The 21,897-nt window shown below is 33.0% G+C and overlaps 4 protein-coding genes across 4 annotated transcripts; 2 read left to right on the top strand and 2 right to left on the bottom strand.

The window, feature by feature from the left end:
- The first annotated feature begins 4,312 nt into the window (after nt 1-4,312).
- LOC131646867 (uncharacterized) lies at nt 4,313-5,364 on the top strand. Its single transcript, XM_058916814.1, has 2 exons — nt 4,313-4,877; nt 4,968-5,364. The coding sequence occupies exons 1-2, from the start codon at nt 4,416-4,418 to the stop codon at nt 4,998-5,000; spliced, it is 495 nt and encodes a 164-aa protein (XP_058772797.1). The 5' UTR covers nt 4,313-4,415; the 3' UTR covers nt 5,001-5,364.
- A 4,500-nt stretch (nt 5,365-9,864) lies between these two features.
- LOC131650083 (protein MAIN-LIKE 1-like) lies at nt 9,865-11,813 on the top strand. Its single transcript, XM_058919823.1, has 4 exons — nt 9,865-9,937; nt 10,040-10,227; nt 10,305-10,982; nt 11,094-11,813. The coding sequence occupies exons 1-4, from the start codon at nt 9,865-9,867 to the stop codon at nt 11,811-11,813; spliced, it is 1,659 nt and encodes a 552-aa protein (XP_058775806.1).
- A 167-nt stretch (nt 11,814-11,980) lies between these two features.
- Nucleotides 11,981-13,298, bottom strand: LOC131650082 (uncharacterized). The gene is made up of 2 exons (XM_058919822.1): nt 12,210-13,298; nt 11,981-12,139 (listed from the first exon to the last, which is right to left on the bottom strand). The coding sequence occupies exons 1-2, from the start codon at nt 13,296-13,298 to the stop codon at nt 11,981-11,983; spliced, it is 1,248 nt and encodes a 415-aa protein (XP_058775805.1).
- Nucleotides 13,299-13,849: 551 nt separating this feature from the next.
- On the bottom strand, nt 13,850-14,872 carry LOC131650081 (uncharacterized). Its single transcript, XM_058919821.1, has 3 exons — nt 14,812-14,872; nt 14,005-14,698; nt 13,850-13,871 (listed from the first exon to the last, which is right to left on the bottom strand). Exons 1-3 carry the CDS (start codon nt 14,870-14,872, stop codon nt 13,850-13,852), a joined length of 777 nt encoding a protein of 258 aa, XP_058775804.1.
- Between the last annotated feature and the right edge of the window lie 7,025 nt (nt 14,873-21,897).

Below are 21,897 nucleotides of genomic sequence, written 5' to 3'. Positions count from 1 at the left end.
GTTGTAACTTACATTTCACTGTAATTTATACTAAAATGTTAGAAATCATAACTTCATGTTAATCCGTTCTTAAGGTAAAATTTATTCTACTTGAGAATAATTAAACAAAATTTGTACCTCCATAATCAATTATGACATTTCCAAAGATAAGTAGTTATAAAAAGTTAACTTGAAGTGTCTTAAAACATCTTTAATGGTCTAGAAAATCCTTCTGACTATTTTATGTAACCTCGTCTTTTATATCTCCATTTAGAAATACAGTTTCACATGTATTTAGCGTAGTACTAAGTCAAAAGGAGCAACTAATTTTAAAATGATATGAAGAAAATTATTTTCAAATACATGGGAGAAAGCATCCTTGTAATCAATATATTTCTTTTAAATGAAGGGTTAAATATGTTTAAATTCTGTCTAAAGTTAGATATTTTCACTTTTCCTCCCTTTAAAAATTTTTTGTAAAGAATTGTCCCTTTAAAGTTAGGAATTTCAACATTCTCCACCATGGAGAATATCAAACCCTTATGAAGACTTCCTACATAACAATTCATCCTGGAAATTGGGGAGGTACACCTTCTTCTTAACATTGAGAAACATGTAACAAGTCCAAACAATTTTTGAACTTTTTTAATGGTGACTGGCTTGGTCAACATATCAGTTGCATTTTCTAAAGTGTGAACCTTTTGAAGTAGTATATGTCTGGACGCCGACAAATTCCTGATCTTGTGGAACCTCGCAACAATATTCTTGGTCCTAGCATAATACACCTAATTATTTTCTGAATAGATAAAACTATTACTATCACAATGCAACTGAACTCCACCTTTCTCAAACCCAACTCCTTCACTAATCCTATAAGCCATAATGTTTCCTTAGAAGCTTCCGCTACTGCCATGTATTCTGCCTCAGTTGTCGACATAGATACTATGGATTAAACTGGCGATTTCCAGCATATAGCCCCCCCCCGCAAGAGTAAAGACATATCATATTGTAGACCTACTATCATCCATATCACCTACATAATCATAATCAACATATCCCACAACTGATGGAACACCATTCTCCATGGTGAACATGATAACACAATCCGTTGTACCCTTCAAGTATGTAACACCCCTCTAATACCCCGCATAAATATTTAACAATAATCAGAGTAACATGAAAAAGGGCATTACAATTTCCATATAATTAAACAATACTCATGTCATGCCATAAAAGAGAACGTAAAACCAAACTTATTCAGATCATCATGTTAACACAGCGGAATTATATTTAACATCTGAATAATCAAACAACCAGTCATAGACTTAAAACACAACCATAAGCAATCCACCCAAATAAAAAGAGTTTAACAAGTAACTCTAAACAATGTTCCCAGTGTTACACGACCAGAGCATGACACGGACCCAACTGACTCTAACGAACTACTTGACGAGCTAATCCTCACCAAGTACGAGAGCTACTCCTCAATCTGAAAAATAACAACAGTAAGCGTGAGTCTCATTCACATTTAACTAATGTTATAAGATATAGATAATAAAATATCAATCACATATCATTCACCCAATTACAGTTACGATCAGATTCCCAAACACACAATTAATCACAACCAATACACAATCACACGTATTATAACATTGGACAATCTTCCATTCATGTTATAATAACACAAGTAACCTAATGCAATGCAACTACATGCATGTGGTACCAAAATATGGGATAACCCATCTCACTGATCCACCATCGTCAAGGATACGGCAACACCCACTCACTAATTCCACACAATGGGAATTAGCTACCACTGATCCACCATCATCAAGGATCAGCCACATAATGATTATGAAATGCATGTATCAACCATAACATGCTCATCATCCACATAAACCAACCAAATGTCATAATCATCAACCAATAAGTAATCAATAGCCACACACAGTTATGCTATCCTCAACCAAATAGAATACATATTTTACATCAACAATGTATGTATAACAAACACCAATTACAACCACGACCTCATAACGGTAAACATTCATTAATGTACCTGTACGCGTGAACCACCACAATTAAATAAAATCGAGTGTTTTTAAAATAATTATGAATCACGATCCCAAACACTATTTTATACAAATCATTTGATTAGCTTTACTATGCTTAAAACGGCACCAAAATCTGATTTACGGTTTAAAAGTTATGCCTTTTTAACACTTTCCAAAATGGTCTGTCACTAACAGCACGCGGCGCCAACATTGGTTCGCGGTGCGAACTGAGCGAGTAAAAATTTCCTTAACCTTATGCCAAGCACTTCGCGGCGCAAACATGTGTTTGCGGCGCGAAACGAGAAAAGAAGTACGCCTTTGCGGCGCAACCATGTGCTCGCGGCGCGTACTGAACACATCAAAACTTCCTAGCTTTCTGCCAAGCAGTTCGCGGCGCCAACCCCTGGACGCGGCGCGAACTGGCGATTTCCAGGAATCCGAATCGCAGAAAACAGCCTACGATTTTGTCCTTATTTCACCGAATCATTACCAAACCGATTCCATTTTTACTAGATTTCACGTACAGTAAAACAACACATATTATAACACACTTCAACCATCCAATTCACACCATACATGATCAATACGACATTATTAATCAATTCTCCCAAAACCTAACACTTCTACAACCTAAGCATAACTCAATTGACATAAACAACATGGTCAATTCTATCCTACTACCTATAACCCCATAATAGAAGATAAATGGAAGAGTCCCCCCTTACCTGAAGGTTGATTCTTCGCTCTTCCTCTGTCGCACTTCTCTGCTTCTCTCCTCTTTCACGTTCAGACTTTTCTCTTCTCCTTGGTTCTATTCCTTTTTCTCACAATTCTCTATTTTTGTGAAAAATAAAATAAAACTATTTTAATTAGTAATAGGGCCTACCAATGCACCCCCCTCTTTACTAATCACAACTCAAGCCCATTTGCTTAATTTCTCAATAATTCTCAATTATTCCAAATAATTTCCCATAATTCAATTAAATTAATTTAAAATTAAATTATGAAAATATGGAGTGTTACAAAGTACCTTAGAGTTTATTTGAATTCTTCCCGATACTTCTTCCTTGGCTTGGATATGAACTTTCACTGACTGCTTCTGTCAAATTTGGTGTAGTGTAAACCTTAGAATTCATCAAACAACCAATTGTATTGGCATAAGGAATCTTAGACATATCTTCAATCACTAAGTCTATCTTTGGATATTGTTCTAAAGAGAGCTTAAAATGATTCGCCAATGGAGTACTCATAGGCTTTGCTTTGCTCGTGTCAAATCTTTTCAAAACACCTTCGACAGCTTTTCTGAGACAACCATAATTTATTAGCTCCTCTGTCCCTATGCATTTTCATTCTAAGAATTTTTTTTGCAGCACCCAAATTCTTCATATCAAACTCCTTATCCAACTTAATCTTCAACTCATTTACATCATGCAAATGGTTGACAACAATCAACATATATAAACATAAAGTAACAGGAAAAATAAAAGAGTCATCTTCAAGGCTCCTAACATAAACATAACAATCATAATCACACCTTCTATAGCCAATCCAGAGCATGTATGAATCATAATCAAGATTTCATGTCTCATTCTTTTTCAAGGACTCCATCTCCTCCATCATAGCACTCATCCACTTATCTTTATCCTGACTAGTGGTAGCCTTTCAAAAAGTAGAAGGGTCTTTTGAACTGGTAAGAAGAGCATATGATGTTAAGTCTTTAAACTCATATCTTATTGGAGGTGTAATACGATAGAGCTCTCTATCATGCACAAGTGTATAGTCTTGTAGTCCATCTGAATCTTGCACTGCACTTGAATCTGAGTCTATTTTGGGCTACAATCTGCCTTGGGCTCACTGGTGGCTCTCAATGTCCACTTGAACCTTGTCCTAAATAGAATTTTCTACCCCAAAATCTGACACAACTGTCACATCTAATTGTTTCTCATTAAATAAAAATTATAGGAATTTTAAATAAAAATGTTGTATCTAAACTCAATTGTGTGAATGTTTTAAATCCAATAAAAACTCTTCACTTGTATTATAGCCTCCCTCAATGGTTTGACAAAACTTAACTACGATCTATATTTTCCAAAATATTCACACTCTCTCGGACTTGAGCTCCTTAACCATTCAAAATACATGTAATTTAATGTATAATATACTCTATACTAGTATTTTTATTTGTAGAAAAAGTAAAATTAAAAAAATCAAAAGAAGATCCGTTCTATGACATATATAAATACAAGCATCTGGTGGTAAGTGGGGTTACAAGAGTGAGAAAAAAGGGGGGGTCCCAACTAGAATTTATTGTTCCAACTTCTCACACATCCATTTTGTTATTCATTTTATTCAAATTTATAGACAATGTTCTAAAATCTCATGGCAAGTTTAGACATGATGTACAACTCATCCGAACAAAAGGGTCATCATCATAATAATCATCCTCATCATTGTGCTCCAATGAGTCCAAGAATCTCTTTCTCAAATGACTTTGTAGATCTCCAACAAGCCATCAAACAAGAAAGAGGTTCCAAATCCAACAACTCACAACAACAACCTGTGTCCTCAGATTTTGAGTTCTCTGTCACTAATTACTCAATGATGAGTGCTGATGAGCTTTTCTCTAAGGGTAGATTGTTACCTTACAAAGATAGTAAGATGCAAAGAGGTGCAACTACTACTCTTAAACAAGAACTTCTCCATAATGATGATGAATATGATGGTTTTTCTTTAAGGCCTCCAAAGGGTAGATGGAAGGGACTTTTGGGACTTAGGAAAAGTCACATTGGCTCTAAAAAAGCTGAGAAAAGTGAAGCTTCTAGACCTAATGAAGGACATCAGGTAATTATAAATTATTTTCTATATTTAATTTTCTCTATTTTTTTATTTTTTATTTAATTAGTGTATTTATTTATTTTGTGTGTAAAATAGGATATGATGAATGAAGGAAGCTCAAGTTACTAAGATTTGGAAATTGGCATATAAGTTAAGGCTGAAGGAATATTTAGAAGAATGAACTAATTTTTCTTCTTCTCTTCTTTTTTTTTTGTTATTCTTGTTTTGTTCATGATTGGATTTGGGATATGTTAAGTGAATTTGTGTTAGGGTTTGGATTATTGTTTTGTTCTCTTGTAATTTCTGTTAGTTAGATCCTTTAGGAATTAGGATCTGAGTATTTTGTTGTATATTAGTGTTTATGTATTTGACAACTTTTTGACTCCAAAAGAAAAACCACCTTTAGAGTTTTCACATATCTTTTTCTTGAATGAAATTGACAAATGTAGATTGCTACTAAATGTTCTTACTTTTTTCATGCTTTGACAACCAATGTAATGTTTGTGTTTGTATGAGCATCTGGGTTGTACTATAATATTTTTTGGATAAACAAATATTATTAGTAATTAATTGTTAATTATTAGTTTTAGGTTAGTAATTTTCTTTTTAATTAAAGTTCAAACTTAGGTTATTCAGCTTCTTATGTCTTTCACTCAAATCATTTCAACTATTCAATCTCCATTATACTACTATGATAGAAATTTTTTAGTAGTATATGATAGAAATTTAAGGATATTGACATGTATAGCATCAATATCAAGATAGGTCAAACTAAGCAAGTGTTTCACCTCAATAACTTTTTGACTAGGCTTTCATATCACTGTCACAAACTTTGAATTTATGAGCCAATCTATCTCTATTAATGAAGTGGGATGTTCTTAAAAGTTTATTGGTCAAATAAGTGATCAGATTCTTTTAAGTTAAAATAATGGAGTAATTTTTTTTAATATTAAATACCTCTCTTAAGAGTGACATGACCGTTAGAAGCTCACTTCTATTGTAGATATCTTGTCCTACATGTGGACCTCGTATCAGAGACATCCACAATATTTTTTTCACACCAATCACAAATTACAATAATAAGCATCATTAGAAAAGAAGAAAAAGAAGATTTAAGATAGAAATTAGAGATTCCTCAATTACAACAAATTCTTCTAAATCTATCCTTCCGTTGAACACTTGGACAAATCTTCCTCCAATTCACTCTCTTAGGGTGTGTTTGTTATAATAGAAGATGGGAAGAGAGAGACGTGAAAGAGAGAAGTGTAAGAGAAAGATTCAATTTCTTATGCTTGGATTGCAAAGAAGTTGAGAAGAGAGATTTGTTTTTTATGGGCCCCACAACATTTTTGAGTCTTCGCTGAATAGACAAGAAAAGTAACAGTAATGCTCAATTTTGTTTCAATTCCATTATTATCCCTATTCAATAGACACAATATTCATGACCCTTATAAATAATTACTCTCATACAAAATTAATAGGCTTGATTATTTAAATCTTCTAAAATTAAATTCATTTTATTATTTAAAAACTAAAAATATTAATAATATAATATCTTTTTATTACAATTATAATTTATTTTCTTAATTAAAATCAAATAAAAATTTAATTAATTTGTACAAGTTCTTTTTTTATTTAGGGGTATATTTGTACTTTCACAAATAATTAATACTTCTTTCTTCTCTATTTCTCTTCTTTCTATCCTATACCAAACAATACATCAAATCTACTCTATTTCTCATCTCTTTCTCTCTTTTCACACTCTTTCTTACCTCTTTCTCTCTTCTCATACTCTCTTCACAACCAAACACACCCTTAATAACTTAATTCTAACCATTGCCAAATATCTACTTCACTATGATAGCAGAGAAAAAATAGAGTTGTGTCAAAACTTGATACAATGAAAATATTTGTACCGCGGAGGAGGTTGGTTGCTACTTCTCAACCTTCCTAAATATGTAAACTATTTTAAAATTCAATTTACTATAATTTTGAGGTGCAATTTATTTATTTTTTTTTGGTGTTTACCATATCCATAACTTATTGGGTACACAAAAAAAAATAAAACGGACTTCAAAATTATAAGAATTGAATTTTAAAATATTTAACAAATTGGACCTCAAACAAGTAAATTTTAAATAAGTTGTAAATGACATGTGTCATTTGTAAAACAACAACCATGAGTTTAATTTTTTATTTTAAAAAAGCTAAAATAAACTTTTGCAAATATGGGAGAAGGTCAATTTATTATTGGCTAAAAATACTAAGAGTATTAAGCTGGCTTATAGCGTTAAAATGAGCTATTTTATATGGATCATTCTATTAGCTCGAAAAATCATAGAGAAATTTTCTATACATTCATATGGCTTCTTATGGATATTTTGTGTAAATTCTAAAATACATTTATATTTCAGATATGCATTTTTGAAGATACATTTTTTTATAGAAAAAAATTTACTTCATATATACATATCTGAAAACACTTTTTTTTTGAAGGGGGTGTCTTCGGAGATGCATATCCGAAAATTCTCAAATTTTAGTGTTGAGATTTTTGGGATATGCATATCCGAAATAATCCAATATTTATTAAAAATTAAAATCAAGGTAAATCAATACAATTAATAGTATAATTAATTGTATTAATTAAAATATATAATTAAATATAATTAATTGAATATAATTAATAGTATAATTAATTATATTAATTAAAATATTATAATAATAATATTAGTCTAATAAATATTTAAATCAACACATTATTTTTTGTTTAAAATTAATTAAAGAAAAAAAGCTAATATAAATTAAAAATTATAATGTTAACAGAAAGATATTTTTAACATGATAATTTCATTAATTATAATACATAATGTTGTAATCATTTAAAAAATAATTAATTTTATATTTTGTGACAAATAAATTATCACAAAATTAAAATTTTATATAAACTCTCTATTCCTTATTTATAACAAATTTTTATTTAAGTTATTTTTATTAATAATAACTCACTTTAATTATATTATAAATATCCTTTTAAAATAAACTCAAAAGTTATTTGAGATTTTGATTAATTCAGATATGCATATCTGAGTTAATCAATATCCCAAATTTTTGTTGGGGTGCCTCCGGATATGCATATCCGAAAGGTACTTTAGAATTTTCAGAGATGTTTTTCACCCTATATGGGTGTACAAAGAAATTCTCAAATCATAGGATTTACGTTTTAAAATTAGAGTCTATATTTTTCTGGACTTTTTTAGCCCAGCTTAAAAAGTCCGCTATCCATTAGGACTATCCAATATGAGAAAATTTCACCTCATACCTCAACATTTATTCCTCTACCCCTACATTAAAAATAATTTGACCAAAATGTCCTAATATAAATAATTTATTTGTCTTTTTTTTTTCTTCCATTTTCCATCATTGTTTTGAAATTCTATATAAAAAATTGTGATCCCGGAACTCTTTATAAAAGTGTTTTAGTTGAATAACATTTGTGTTTTAAAAAAAAAAAAATCATATCGAAACACTTTTTGAAAGTGTTTCGCTAAAGAAATTGTCATACCGGAACACTTTTAAAAAGTGTTCCGATTGGATAACATTTGTTTTTCAAAATCTCAAAAAGAAATTGTCATACTAGAATACTTTTTGAACGTGTTCCAATTTGGTGTATTAGTAAAATCGGACATCTTTAAAAAAGTGATCCGGATAGAATTTTTTCCAAAATAAATTTTGGCTACAGTTTAAAATCGTGGTCTATAGTAAACAGAAGACGGTTCGAAATCGTTCCCAAAGTTGAAATATTACTCCAAATGTTGCCAAAAGAATCTGGGACGACAGGTCAGACAGTTTCGTTACCTTAGGCCACGGTTTCGAACTGTTGCCGAAACTCATTTAGAAAATGTTTTTAACCGGAACTTTATTTTAAAGAATCTAGTGTCTTATTAATACATCTAACCGAAACACTTTCAAAAAATATTCTGGTATGACCATTTTTTTAAAAATTTTAAAATACGAATGATATTCAACCGAAATACTTTCAAAAAGTGTTTCGGTATGATAATTTTGTTTCTATAACAAAATTCTAAAACATAAATGATGGAAAGGTGAAAAAAACTTTTTATGGGAGTATTTTGGTCCCTTTTTCAAATCTTGGGGCCTTTTAACATTGGGCCTTATGTATTTGAGGGCTTACTATTTTAAAATTATTTTAGGCCCTCTTATTATAGGGGTCAGGGCCCAAATTAATTGGCCCCTTAAATTGACACCTTTAGGTCTACATAGTGTTGAAAAATTTATCATAGTTTTTTTTTTTTTTAATATTGTGGGTATTTATTTTATTTTTGCCTTTGCCAAATAAATCCATATCTGAATTGATTTAAATAAAGACTAATGACCTATTTTTATATGACCCAATTTCATAAGAATTAAAATAAAATAGAAAAAAAACTATAAAGAAAAATAGAACATTTCAAAAACAAAAACAACATAAATGTTATAAAAGTTATATTTTTATTGGAATTAAAAATATATGTAAGCCTACTTTAATTCTCTGATATCGAAACCCAAAGTTTTTCATCTTTTTTATTTTAGGAGGTGCCGGTAGCTAGCAGGTGAGAAGAAAAATAATAGATTGTTGGAGCTTGGAATATCTAAGTGGAGTTTTGAGGAAAATTATACCTTGTACCCCTGCTTTTATCCCAATACCCCTACCAAAAAAAATTTCGGACTAAATTACCCCTGTATAAATAGTGAAAATTACCAAAATTTTCACTTTTTCACTCATTTTCACTTATTTTCACGCTGCTGTAAGAGGGAATTTTTTAGCCCAAAAACCGGATAACCCAGCTTCCAGATTTCCGGTTCATCAGACGTTGAGAAAGTAAGTTTTTTTTTTAAAATATCTCAACCGGATAACCCAGCTACGGGATTTCCGGTTCTGATTTTTTCTATTTTACATAGCCGGATAACCCAATGATGGGGTTTCCGGTTCTTTATGTCTCAGCCGGATAACCCAACGAGGGGGTTTCCGTTTCTTATAGACCGTAGCCGGATAACCCAGCCTTTGGGTATCCGGTTCCTTTTTTTTTGTTTTTTTTTTTGTTTTTTTTTTGTTTTTTTTTTAATATCATTTTATTTAATTGTTAACCATTTTATTTTTTGTTTTTTAGTGGTTCGAAGAAGAGGAGGTGCGATCGACGGAATGCGTCAAAGAGGAAGACAACGTCGAGAGGCAGATGGCGAGGGAGCTGCTCCTGAGGTTGATCCGCAACATCCGGCATTTCCCGGAGGACCTACGGATACATCATTATTGGTTAGATATCAGAGGCACGTTGCATATCATTTATGGTTGGGCGAGGTACGTAAATATTTTCTTAAATGTTTTTTTAAATTACATGTACTTATATATTAACATATATTACAAATTATTTTCAGGAGAGACGACCAAAGCCGACCTTAAAGGTTGCTGCACATGGTAGCAAATTAATAGGATGGGTTCCGGCAATGCTCCCAAGGCAGATGGAAAATTGGTTAGTTGCATCTGGCCTTTCATCTTTGCAGCATACTAGTTTGTCGAGGGTAGATACGCATCTATTATCTGCTTTTGTTGAGAGATGGCATCCTGAAACATCGTCATTTCATATGCCGTTCGGCGAGATGACCATCACGCTAGACGATGTTTCTTGTCTTCTTCATGTACCGATTAGGGGCCAGCTGGTTGACCCCGATGTTGTTGTCACCGATTATGATGCCATCCATCTAGCTGTTGAGTTGTTTGGTGTTTCACTGAGTGATGCAACTGAGGAGGCTTCTGCTGTAAGGGGTCCTTATTATAAATTAGATTGGTTGAAGCAAGTTTTTGAGCAACAAAGAGGGGCGAATAACTTTACAGGCGCTATGAGAGCATACATGATGTTGCTATTAGGTTGTACCATTCTTGCCGACAAGACGTTTACTCTTGTCGAGGCAAAATATCTTCCACTTTTGAGAGATTTGAATAATTGTGGAAGCTATTGCTGGGGGGCAGCTGCACTGGTTACTCTGTATAGATACTTAGGGGATGCCTCATTTTATTCATGCAAGCAGCTTGGCGGTTATGCCTCTCTTCTTCAGGTTTAAAATTTTACTTATTATTTAATTATACTTAATATCTAATATTTTAGTTTAATTTAGTTTATTATAATTTAGTTTAATTTATAATAGTAACTTTTACTTTTGTTTCAGTGTTGGATTCATGAGTACTTTCCAACTGTTGGAAAGAGAGGTACTTCTGGGTTATTTGGCATTGATAGTCCGATGGCTAGGGCGATGAAATGGGAGTATAGGCAGGGGACGCAAAAAGTGGCTGACATCCGAGCTATGTTAGATCAGTTGACTCCTCACGATATTGCCTGGCGCCCTTTTGAGGATCATCGGGTGCACCGTCCTTTTGATGATATCTGTTTGTATCGGGGTGGTTTGAAGTGGTTTGGTACTGTAGTTCTATATTTACCTGACAGATGCTTGCGTCAGTTTGGATACAAACAGTACATACCGACTGCTCCTCCTAATGTAGACACACTTGATGTGGATGTTGAGTGGGCTACATATAGGCAGAGTGTGTTGCAGGTGACCCGAGCCCACGATGATCCCCCAGCTGTGTTTGCCACCATACCATATGAGACAGACGATGATTATTTGGCGTGGTATTATACGGTGTCACATCCTATATTTAGAGCACCAAGAGGTGATCAGCCGATGGAGGTACCAGTGCCTGTCTATGATGAAGGACCGTCAGACCCGAGATTATCATATATATCTCATGAGCTTCATCATTACTTACAGCGTCATCAGGCTGTTCCTGAAGACGAACAGTTTTTGGAGATATTTAGAGCACTCAGACTTGCACAGGGCGGACCATTACCTAGGGAAGGTCCAATTACTTATGACCATGAGTCTGATTGATGTCACATTATATATTTATATTTATGTTTTAGTTTGAGACTTATGTATTGTTATGAGACTTGTAGACGTATGTGTTATTATAAGACTTGTAGTTTGAGATTAATTATTTATAATCTATTTGGCAACATATTAAAATCCAATAGTACTAATGTTGTAATATCATAAAATCAATCTAAGCTGACATGTTTTGGTAGTATAGGCATTAGCCGTTGCCAATGTTGTAACCGCCCGGCAAATCCTACCATCCAAGAAGTTGCATCTTTTGTGCGATATTTCGTCCAATCAGTTGTGACAGGTGGCAACGGGAATCCTTCATTCATGTTTACCTGCACATAAAATAAATATCAGAAAAACACGAATAGGGATTGAATGTACGAAAAAGGTGTTTCTAACTACCTGAACCCAATGATTTCCATTGACAAAGCCGATACAGTAAATGGATGCATTAGGTGAATGTGCACTCGTCATAGGAAAGTAACTCAAACTAAGGTGACCTAAAGAGACGAGAACAACATTATACCGATTAGCTATTACATAGCCCAACTCAGGTAACGTCATCCATTTATTTGGTGGTTGTTGACCTAAAGTTTCTATCACTAACGATGATCTCACTGTTGGAAGGCGTTGACCAAATAAATCCTCATACAACTTGCTTCTAGGACCTATAATCTCTTTCTCCAAATCCCGACGAACCATTGACCATCCATCTGTGCCATAACCATGCAAAGATGCAATGGCTCTAAAACCACAATTTCCATCATCTCTTACATCAACAATGTCATCAATAAATGGTCTGATGTAATCTGGAAATTGTACAATGTATTTATCAAATTCTCTATTTTTTGAGGTTTGGGATAGTTGTGAATATAACCTCTTTGAAGATTTTTGAGAACTCAAATGTGATTGATCAACATACTCATATCCTGAAGGATCACGATAAACATCATATCCCACAGGTCTCTTCCCTTTTTTCTTAACCCCTCCTTTGGTTTTAATTTTTTCAGGCGGTGGACACATCTTTGTTGTAGATGGATAAGCAATCTCACACACTCTGCTTTTTAATGCTCTTTTTCCGACAACATCTGATGACCTCCACATTTTCCAAATTTCATCAATTGCATTTGTCATGTCTATTTCTGATCCATCATCTGCATCTATATCTTGATTTCCTTCCATACTTAGTTTCCTCCAATGAATATGAATAGCCTCTATTGGTATCGCATCACCACTCAATGTATATCTCCCTAACTCACAAGCACATGGTAACCCATATACTTTTCTATGAGTACATCCGCACTTTTGCGTATCGGTACCCACCATGTCAACCCTCAACCACTCTTCAGCAATCTGCCTCAATGCAGCTCTTGATACTGAACCACGCAAATTTGAATAAAAAGGACTAGTATGTGCATGCTCAACTTCATAAAAACTCTTCTGGAATGAAGCTCTAATGTTGCCCACTTGTATCTTGATGTTGTCATTCATAGCCTCCCAACATTTGCATAAATCACCTAAGCTATTCTCTAACATTTGCTTAAGTTTCCAATGCGCAGACTCCACCCTTTAAATTAAAAAAAACAACTAATTATCTGTAATATTAATATAAAGAAACAATGTCGATAAAAACACATAAACATACCTATTTGTTGTTGTGTTGCCCAAATGTAACACTTGATTGATCCATGCTTCGACAAATCGATGTCTGTGCGGTGTCAACCACGTGTCATTCACATAATCAATAAAACCTTTGGAGTCAACACATGCATCCTCAAGTTGTTTCAACCGTTGATGGTACTCCATCTCATCACTAGCCTTTATCAGTTCAAACCACATTTTCTCCACTGTTTCTCGCATATCATCCACAACATGTTCCTTACACCGTGATTTCACGTTTTTGTTGATGTGAAATCGGCAAAGCAAATTAGCTGTCTTTGGGAATATTGTTTCAATGGCTTTCATTAAAGCAAGATCTCTATCAGTCAAGATTACTTGAGGACAATTATCCTGCTTGATAAACAACTGTTTCAACTTATCCATTACCCAACAAAAAGTCTCTGTCTGCTCAGATTCCATATAGGCAAATGCAACAGCAAATGTTAATTTAGTTGATGTCATACCAACTATTTCAAACAACGGTTGCCTGTACTTGTTTGTCTTGTATGTGCAGTCCATAATCAATACAATAGGAAACATATTCAACAACTTCACTGAATCTGGATGTGCCCAAAAAATATCTCTCACAACTTCTGACTCATCCTTTTTCCTACTCCAGTAAACATAACCTGATTCTTCAACCAACTTGAGCAATTGTTGCATTTCTGTTCTAGGACCCCTTATGTCTTTTTGTATCTTACTCTTATGTTTGTATATTTGCGTGATCCGAGTGACATTCTCCGGGTCACGCTCTTGCAATGACAATAATATGTGTCTTGGTGGAACATGGCGTTTTGTCAAATCAACAATATGTTGCTTATCATCTGTATTTAGCCGACTTACGAAAGCATGACCTTCAAATCTATCAGGTAAGCCGTGGTTGTGTACTCCGCATTTTACATCGATCTTCCATCCAGAACCATCTTTCGACGGTGTTGACCTGATTTTGAAAGGACAACCACATCTCTTACTAGCACTTTGGGTTTCGCTATCTGTTTTTTTGTATTTTCCACCTCTATCACAACCAAATATTAATTTATCACTTCTTCCTCGCTTGCCTGTTTTGATATCTGAACGAGCTATTATAACTGTTACTTTATTCCTGATTCCAACGTCCTTAATCCAACTGATCGCCTCTTCTCTTGTAGCAAATTTTTGACCAGTTACAAAAACATCAGTTGTATCCACACATGTTTGAGCTACATCGCATTTCTTCAAAGGAGGATCCACACCTAAATATATATAATTAATTTAGTTTAATATATAATTAAAAAAAATAAAAAGTTAAAATAAAGTAATTTAAAAAAAAGAAGGAAAAAATTAAAAAAAACAAGAACCGGAATACCCACAAAGGGGATATCCGGTTGGGAAAACTTGAAATGTAACAAACCGGAATACCCATACATGGGATATCCGGTTGGGAAAAATTGAAATAAAACAAACCGGAATACCCATCCCTGGGATATCCGGTTGATAAAGGTTTTAAAAAAACAAACCGGAAGACTTCATGTCTGGTTATCCGGTTCTGACGAGGTACCAATCTCCCTTTCTCCTCTTACCGTCCGTACAAACAGTAACAATGAAAAAAAAATCAAAAATTAAAAATTAAAAGTAAAAAAGGATAAAATTGGAATTTTTAAAAAATTGTCGGGGTATTGGAATAAACGTAGGGGTACAGGGTATAATTTTCAGTTTTGAGACTAGAGAACATTACAGGCTGTGTTAGATTAGAGGACCCAAAAGAATCCCTTTATTGGACTGGACAGAGCAGTCTAGCCCTAGTGATAGTGGACCACTAGAATCCATACAAAAAAGCCTTTAGAAGTAGAGAATTCTTTGTAGACCTCTTTATGGAAAATCTCCAACGAAAACTCAAAAATACTCCTACTTTGGAAATACATTTTCGAAGTAGTTTTTTTCTTCAGATTTTTTTAGAATTCGGAAATGCATCTCCGAAAACATCAAATGGGGAGTGTAAAAAAAATTGGAATTTTGATTAATTCGGATATGCATATCCGAAAAACCCCCTAAAAATGGTCAGAGGTTTTTTTTCGGATATGCATATCTAAATTAATCAAAATCCCAAAAAATTAAAAATTTTGGGATATTGATTGATTCAGATATCATAAAATTGATATAATTTATAAGTTATGAATAGTAATAATGATAGTTATACAAAAACTCATTTTTTTTGTGTTTTCAGAAGTGCACTTTCTAAATTAATTTTTTTCAAAAAAAATAAATAATTTCGAAGATGCATTTCCAAAATATAAGGGCATTTTGATATTTTCGTCGCGGGTGTAAAAAAAAATTGAAAGGTCAATAAAGAAACTTCCATGGTACAAAACTTTCTTTATGAATAAAACATCAATTGTTGAAATAATTAAATATTGAACAATTAAATAAAAAATAAAAAATCGTACTTTGACATAAATTGGATGCGTTGACATGTAAATTTCGAAGAGATGGTTTTAAATGATTTAGTTGATTTAATAAATAATTTTTTTAGTACAGTAAAGAAATTGAGAAATTAAACATTAACACTATAGAAGGATTTGTATATAGTAACAAAAACTAGGGATTAAATTTGCTAAAAAGTATTTAGGATTCAAAATTACAATTTTGATATGATAGAGAGGCTAGAAACATAATTAACTATTTTGTTTCAAATTAATTGGTAAGTTATCTCCCTTACTTATATTGTGTCATTTTAGGTATTTCTACTTAAACTAAGAACAATTTGTAAATAATATAATAATTTTAATAAAACCTCTCTTTCTTGTGTTTTTTCAACCTTCAAATTACATCAGAGTTTCGATTTTAGTATTGATTATTATCAAACACTTAATCGTGTTAGATAAAGATTCAGTCCTTAAAACACAATGGCAGATGTTTCACCTGCAAATAACAAAATTGATTTAAAAAAAATCAGTTAAACCACCATTTTTTGATGGTGATAAGTTTGACTATTGGAAGGATAGAATCGAAAGTTTCTTCCTTGGTTTCGATGTTGATATATGGGGTATAGTAACAGATGATTACACACATCTTGTTAATGCAAATGGTGTCAAACTTAAAGAAAATGCTATGAGTAATCAACAGAAAAGGGACAACAAAAATCATCGTAGAGCAAGAAATTTTTTATTGAATGTTATCTCATACACTGAGTATGAAAATATAACAAATAGAGACTCTGCAAAGTTTATATTTGATTCTCTAAGAATGAATCATGAAGGAAACGAGCAAGTCAAAGAAACCAAGGCTCTTGCCTTCATTCAAAAATATGAATCTTTCAAGATGAAAGATGATGAAACTATTGAGAATATGTTCTTAAGGTTTCAAACTCTTGTAGCAGGGCTGAAAGTTCTAAATAAAAGCCACACTACTGCAGACCATGTGAAAAATATCATCAGATGTCTTCCAAATAAATGGGGGGCAATAGTGACTGCTCTAGAGGCGTCGAAGAATATAAAAAATACAACTATAGAAGAACTTATAAGTTCTTTAAAAAGTCATGAAATAGAGCTTGAGGAAGACAAGCCTCTAAAGAAAGGAAAATCTATTGCTTTGAAATCCAAAAGCAAGTCTGAAAAGACTAAAGCTTTTCAAACTGAAGAAGAAGATTCTGATGATGAAGTGTCTGCACTGTCTAAAAGAATTAACCAACTTTGGAAGCAAAGACAAAAGAAGTTTAAAGGCTATAGAAGATTAGATGGGCATTCTGAGTCAACATTCGGGCAGAAGAAATTTGGAGCAGAAAGAGAGGTTATTTGTTTCGAATACAAAGAGCATGGCCATTTTAACGAGTGTCCCAGACTCAACAAAGAAAGATCAAAGAAGTAATTTTTTCAAAGATAAGAAAAAAAGTCCGATGGCAACATGGGATGACTCTGACTCTTTAGATAATGACTCTGAAGGAGAGCAAGCAAACATGACGCTGATGGAAAAGGCAGAAGCAAGTAACTCTGAAGACTCATACACTAAAGTGGTATTTTCTCTTTTATCTCATTCTAAACTTGAAACTTTCTTACTTGAGATTCTCAAAACGAATCATAATCTTTAGAGAAGATGCAAGTCTCTGAAAAAGATTGTTGTAAATCATTCTGAAGCATATAGTGAGCTAATGAAAGAAAACACAATTTTAAAAGAAAAAATTAATTTCTTTAAAAATGAAAACATTTCTTCATAAGCAAAATTGGTCTTTTAGAAAAAGGAAATCTCATTAATGCTCCTACAAATTCAGAATGTGCTTATAAGAAGTATGAAACTTCTTTTCAAAAATTTCTAGCCAAAAACATTGATAGAAGAAAGATGGCTTCCATATCTACAGAGTTAGAGGAAATGGGAGAAAATGCATGGGTTACATTAAACCAAGAGGTGAAATGTTTGACCCTGAACTAGTAGATAATATGGTGATTAGAACAACACTGTTATACTCTCACTTCATCTATGGTCACACACACGACATTGATTATGCTCAAAGACCCTTGGTTGATAAAACCTTTGGTAAAAATAATTGCAAAAGACCCAAAAAGATATGGGTACCTAAAGGTAAGATAATCTATGTTGCAGACATCCTTAGCACCCAAGTTAAAACACCAGTCATGGTATCTACACTTTGGATGCTCACTGAACATAACAGGAAGAACGCATATGTTCCAAAGTCTGGAACTTAAGCCTGAAGGTTCTGTTTGTTTTGGAGGAGATCAGAAAGGAAAAATCATTGGCTCAAGAACTATTGGTAACGGTTCTATACCATCTATCTCTAATGTATTGTTAGTTGAAGGATTAATGCATAGTCTCTTGTCTATAAGTCAATTAAGACACATAGGTTATGATATTAACAATTTGTAAATAATATAATAATTTTAATAAAACCTCTCTTTCTTGTGTTTTTTCAACCTTCAAATTACATCAGAGTTTCGATTTTAGTATTGATTATTATCAAACACTTAATCGTGTTAGATAAAGATTCAGTCCTTAAAACACAATGGCAGATGTTTCACCTGCAAATAACAAAATTGATTTAAAAAAAATCAGTTAAACCACCATTTTTTGATGGTGATAAGTTTGACTATTGGAAGGATAGAATCGAAAGTTTCTTCCTTGGTTTCGATGTTGATATATGGGGTATAGTAACAGATGATTACACACATCTTGTTAATGCAAATGGTGTCAAACTTAAAGAAAATGCTATGAGTAATCAACAGAAAAGGGACAACAAAAATCATCGTAGAGCAAGAAATTTTTTATTGAATGTTATCTCATACACTGAGTATGAAAATATAACAAATAGAGACTCTACAAAGTTTATATTTGATTCTCTAAGAATGAATCATGAAGGAAACGAGCAAGTCAAAGAAACCAAGGCTCTTGCCTTCATTCAAAAATATGAATCTTTCAAGATGAAAGATGATGAAACTATTGAGAATATGTTCTTAAGGTTTCAAACTCTTGTAGCAGGGCTGAAAGTTCTAAATAAAAGCCACACTACTGCAGACCATGTGAAAAATATCATCAGATGTCTTCCAAATAAATGGGGGGCAATAGTGACTGCTCTAGAGGCGTCGAAGAATATAAAAAATACAACTATAGAAGAACTTATAAGTTCTTTAAAAAGTCATGAAATAGAGCTTGAGGAAGACAAGCCTCTAAAGAAAGGAAAATCTATTGCTTTGAAATCCAAAAGCAAGTCTGAAAAGACTAAAGCTTTTCAAACTGAAGAAGAAGATTCTGATGATGAAGTGTCTGCACTGTCTAAAAGAATTAACCAACTTTGGAAGCAAAGACAAAAGAAGTTTAAAGGCTATAGAAGATTAGATGGGCATTCTGAGTCAACATTCGGGCAGAAGAAATTTGGAGCAGAAAGAGAGGTTATTTGTTTCGAATACAAAGAGCATGGCCATTTTAACGAGTGTCCCAGACTCAACAAAGAAAGATCAAAGAAGTAATTTTTTCAAAGATAAGAAAAAAAGTCCGATGGCAACATGGGATGACTCTGACTCTTTAGATAATGACTCTGAAGGAGAGCAAGCAAACATGACGCTGATGGAAAAGGCAGAAGCAAGTAACTCTGAAGACTCATACACTAAAGTGGTATTTTCTCTTTTATCTCATTCTAAACTTGAAACTTTCTTACTTGAGATTCTCAAAACGAATCATAATCTTCAGAGAAGATGCAAGTCTCTGAAAAAGATTGTTGTAAATCATTCTGAAGCATATAGTGAGCTAATGAAAGAAAACACAATTTTAAAAGAAAAAATTAATTTCTTTAAAAATGAAAACATTTCTTCATAAGCAAAATTGGTCTTTTAGAAAAAGGAAATCTCATTAATGCTCCTACAAATTCAGAATGTGCTTATAAGAAGTATGAAACTTCTTTTCAAAAATTTCTAGCCAAAAACATTGATAGAAGAAAGATGGCTTCCATATCTACAGAGTTAGAGGAAATGGGAGAAAATGCATGGGTTACATTAAACCAAGAGGTGAAATGTTTGACCCTGAACTAGTAGATAATATGGTGATTAGAACAACACTGTTATACTCTCACTTCATCTATGGTCACACACACGACATTGATTATGCTCAAAGACCCTTGGTTGATAAAACCTTTGGTAAAAATAATTGCAAAAGACCCAAAAAGATATGGGTACCTAAAGGTAAGATAATCTATGTTGCAGACATCCTTAGCACCCAAGTTAAAACACCAGTCATGGTATCTACACTTTGGATGCTCACTGAACATAACAGGAAGAACGCATATGTTCCAAAGTCTGGAACTTAAGCCTGAAGGTTCTGTTTGTTTTGGAGGAGATCAGAAAGGAAAAATCATTGGCTCAAGAACTATTGGTAACGGTTCTATACCATCTATCTCTAATGTATTGTTAGTTGAAGGATTAATGCATAGTCTCTTGTCTATAAGTCAATTAAGACACATAGGTTATGATATTATCTTCAATCAAGAGTCTTGTAAAGATGTTACTCAAAATATGGCTCTGTACTTTTTTAGAAGCAAGAGGAAAACAAAATTTATAAAATTAAATTTTTTGATTTAGGAAATCATAATGTTAAATGCCTCAGGTTTGTGAACAAAGAGCAATGGACCTGAGCAGAGGCCTTTAAAATCTAAAATTTACTTCAAATGCTCTTTGTGAAGCATGTTAAAAAGGAAAGTTTTCAAAAACATCTTTCATACCTAAAAATGTTGTTTCTAGCTCTAGGCCATTGGAGCCCTTACACATTGACTTGTTTGGGCATGTGAAAACAGCCTCTGTCAGTGGTAAAAAGTATGAACTAGTTATTGTTGAAGACTACAGGAGATGGACATTGATAAAATTCTTAAGACACAATGACGAGTCACATTCAATGTTTGCTACCTTTTTCTCTCAAGTGCAAAATGAAAAGGATTTTAAAATTTTCCGAGTCAGAAGTGATCATGGTGGGGAATTTGAAAATAAAGATTTTGAAAAACTTTTTGATGAAAATGACATTTCTCATTACTTCTCTTGTCCTTGAAATCCTCAACGAAATGGAGTTGTAGAAAGGAAAAATCATACTTTACAAGAAATGGCCAGAACCATGCTCAATGAGACAAATATGGAAAAACACTTATGGGCAAAAGTAGTTAACATAACATGTTATATTCAAAACATAATCTTTATAAGACCCATTCTGAATAAGACTCATATGAATTATGGAAGAATAGAAAGCCTAACATTTCTTACTTTCATCCTTTTGGGTGTATATGTTTTCTGCTTAATACCAAAGATACATTTAACAAGTTTGATTCTAAGGCATAAAAGTGTACCATGTTAAGTTACTTTAAACGTTAAAAAGGATTCATGTTAAGTTTGATGATAAGCTTGACTCTAAAAAGTCAAACCTAGTTGAACAATCTATAGATCTTGAGATCATATATTCAGACTCTAAAGAAAATGATTCTGAGACTAAAGATTTTGGTTGTTCTCAATCAGAAGCAACTAACACTCCAACACCTTTGACGAAGCATATGAAAAGATTATCTCATCCCGGGGAATTGATTTTGGGTGATAAAGTTGAACCTGCCGGAACCAGATCTTCATTCAGACAAGATGAGGAATCACCTATGGGTCGGGTGTCTATCATAGAACCAACATCCATCAATAAACCTCTTCTAGACTCTGAATGGATTATGGCTATGCAAGAAGAATTAAATCAATTCTCCATAAATGATGTATGGGATTTGGTACCTAGACCAAAGGGAAAGCATATTATTGGAACCAAATGGGTATTCAGAAACAAGCTTAATGAGCAAGGATAAGTAGTGAGAAACAAAGTCAGATGGTTGCACAAGGCTATAGTTAACAAGAGGTAATTGACAATACTGAAACCTTTGCACTGGTGGCCAAGTTAGAATCTATTCGTATTCTTATTTCCTTTATAGTTAATCACA

Source organism: Vicia villosa, linkage group LG2 (assembly GCF_029867415.1).
Source record: "Vicia villosa cultivar HV-30 ecotype Madison, WI linkage group LG2, Vvil1.0, whole genome shotgun sequence".
NCBI classification, from domain to species: Eukaryota; Viridiplantae; Streptophyta; class Magnoliopsida; order Fabales; family Fabaceae; genus Vicia; species Vicia villosa.
The sequence above is the reverse complement of the archived record's forward strand: the minus strand, read 5'-3'. Positions and strand labels throughout refer to the sequence as shown.

Coding starts and splice junctions, on each gene's coding strand:
- LOC131650082 (XM_058919822.1), bottom strand. CDS start 13,298: ATGAATGACAACATCAAGATACAAGTGGGCAACATTAGAGCTTCATTC. Junction 12,140..12,209: donor ATGGAAATCATTGGGTTCAG/GTAGTTAGAAAC, acceptor TTTTATGTGCAG/GTAAACATGAATGAAGGATT.
- LOC131646867 (XM_058916814.1), top strand. CDS start 4,416: ATGGCAAGTTTAGACATGATGTACAACTCATCCGAACAAAAGGGTCAT. Junction 4,878..4,967: donor GACCTAATGAAGGACATCAG/GTAATTATAAAT, acceptor TGTGTAAAATAG/GATATGATGAATGAAGGAAG.
- LOC131650083 (XM_058919823.1), top strand. CDS start 9,865: ATGTCTCAGCCGGATAACCCAACGAGGGGGTTTCCGTTTCTTATAGAC. Junction 10,228..10,304: donor ATCATTTATGGTTGGGCGAG/GTACGTAAATAT, acceptor AATTATTTTCAG/GAGAGACGACCAAAGCCGAC. Junction 10,983..11,093: donor GTTATGCCTCTCTTCTTCAG/GTTTAAAATTTT, acceptor CTTTTGTTTCAG/TGTTGGATTCATGAGTACTT.
- LOC131650081 (XM_058919821.1), bottom strand. CDS start 14,872: ATGTATGGGTATTCCGGTTTGTTACATTTCAAGTTTTCCCAACCGGAT. Junction 14,699..14,811: donor ACCGGATATCCCCTTTGTGG/GTATTCCGGTTC, acceptor ATATATATTTAG/GTGTGGATCCTCCTTTGAAG. Junction 13,872..14,004: donor TCAGTGAAGTTGTTGAATAT/GTTTCCTATTGT, acceptor GAATCTGAGCAG/ACAGAGACTTTTTGTTGGGT.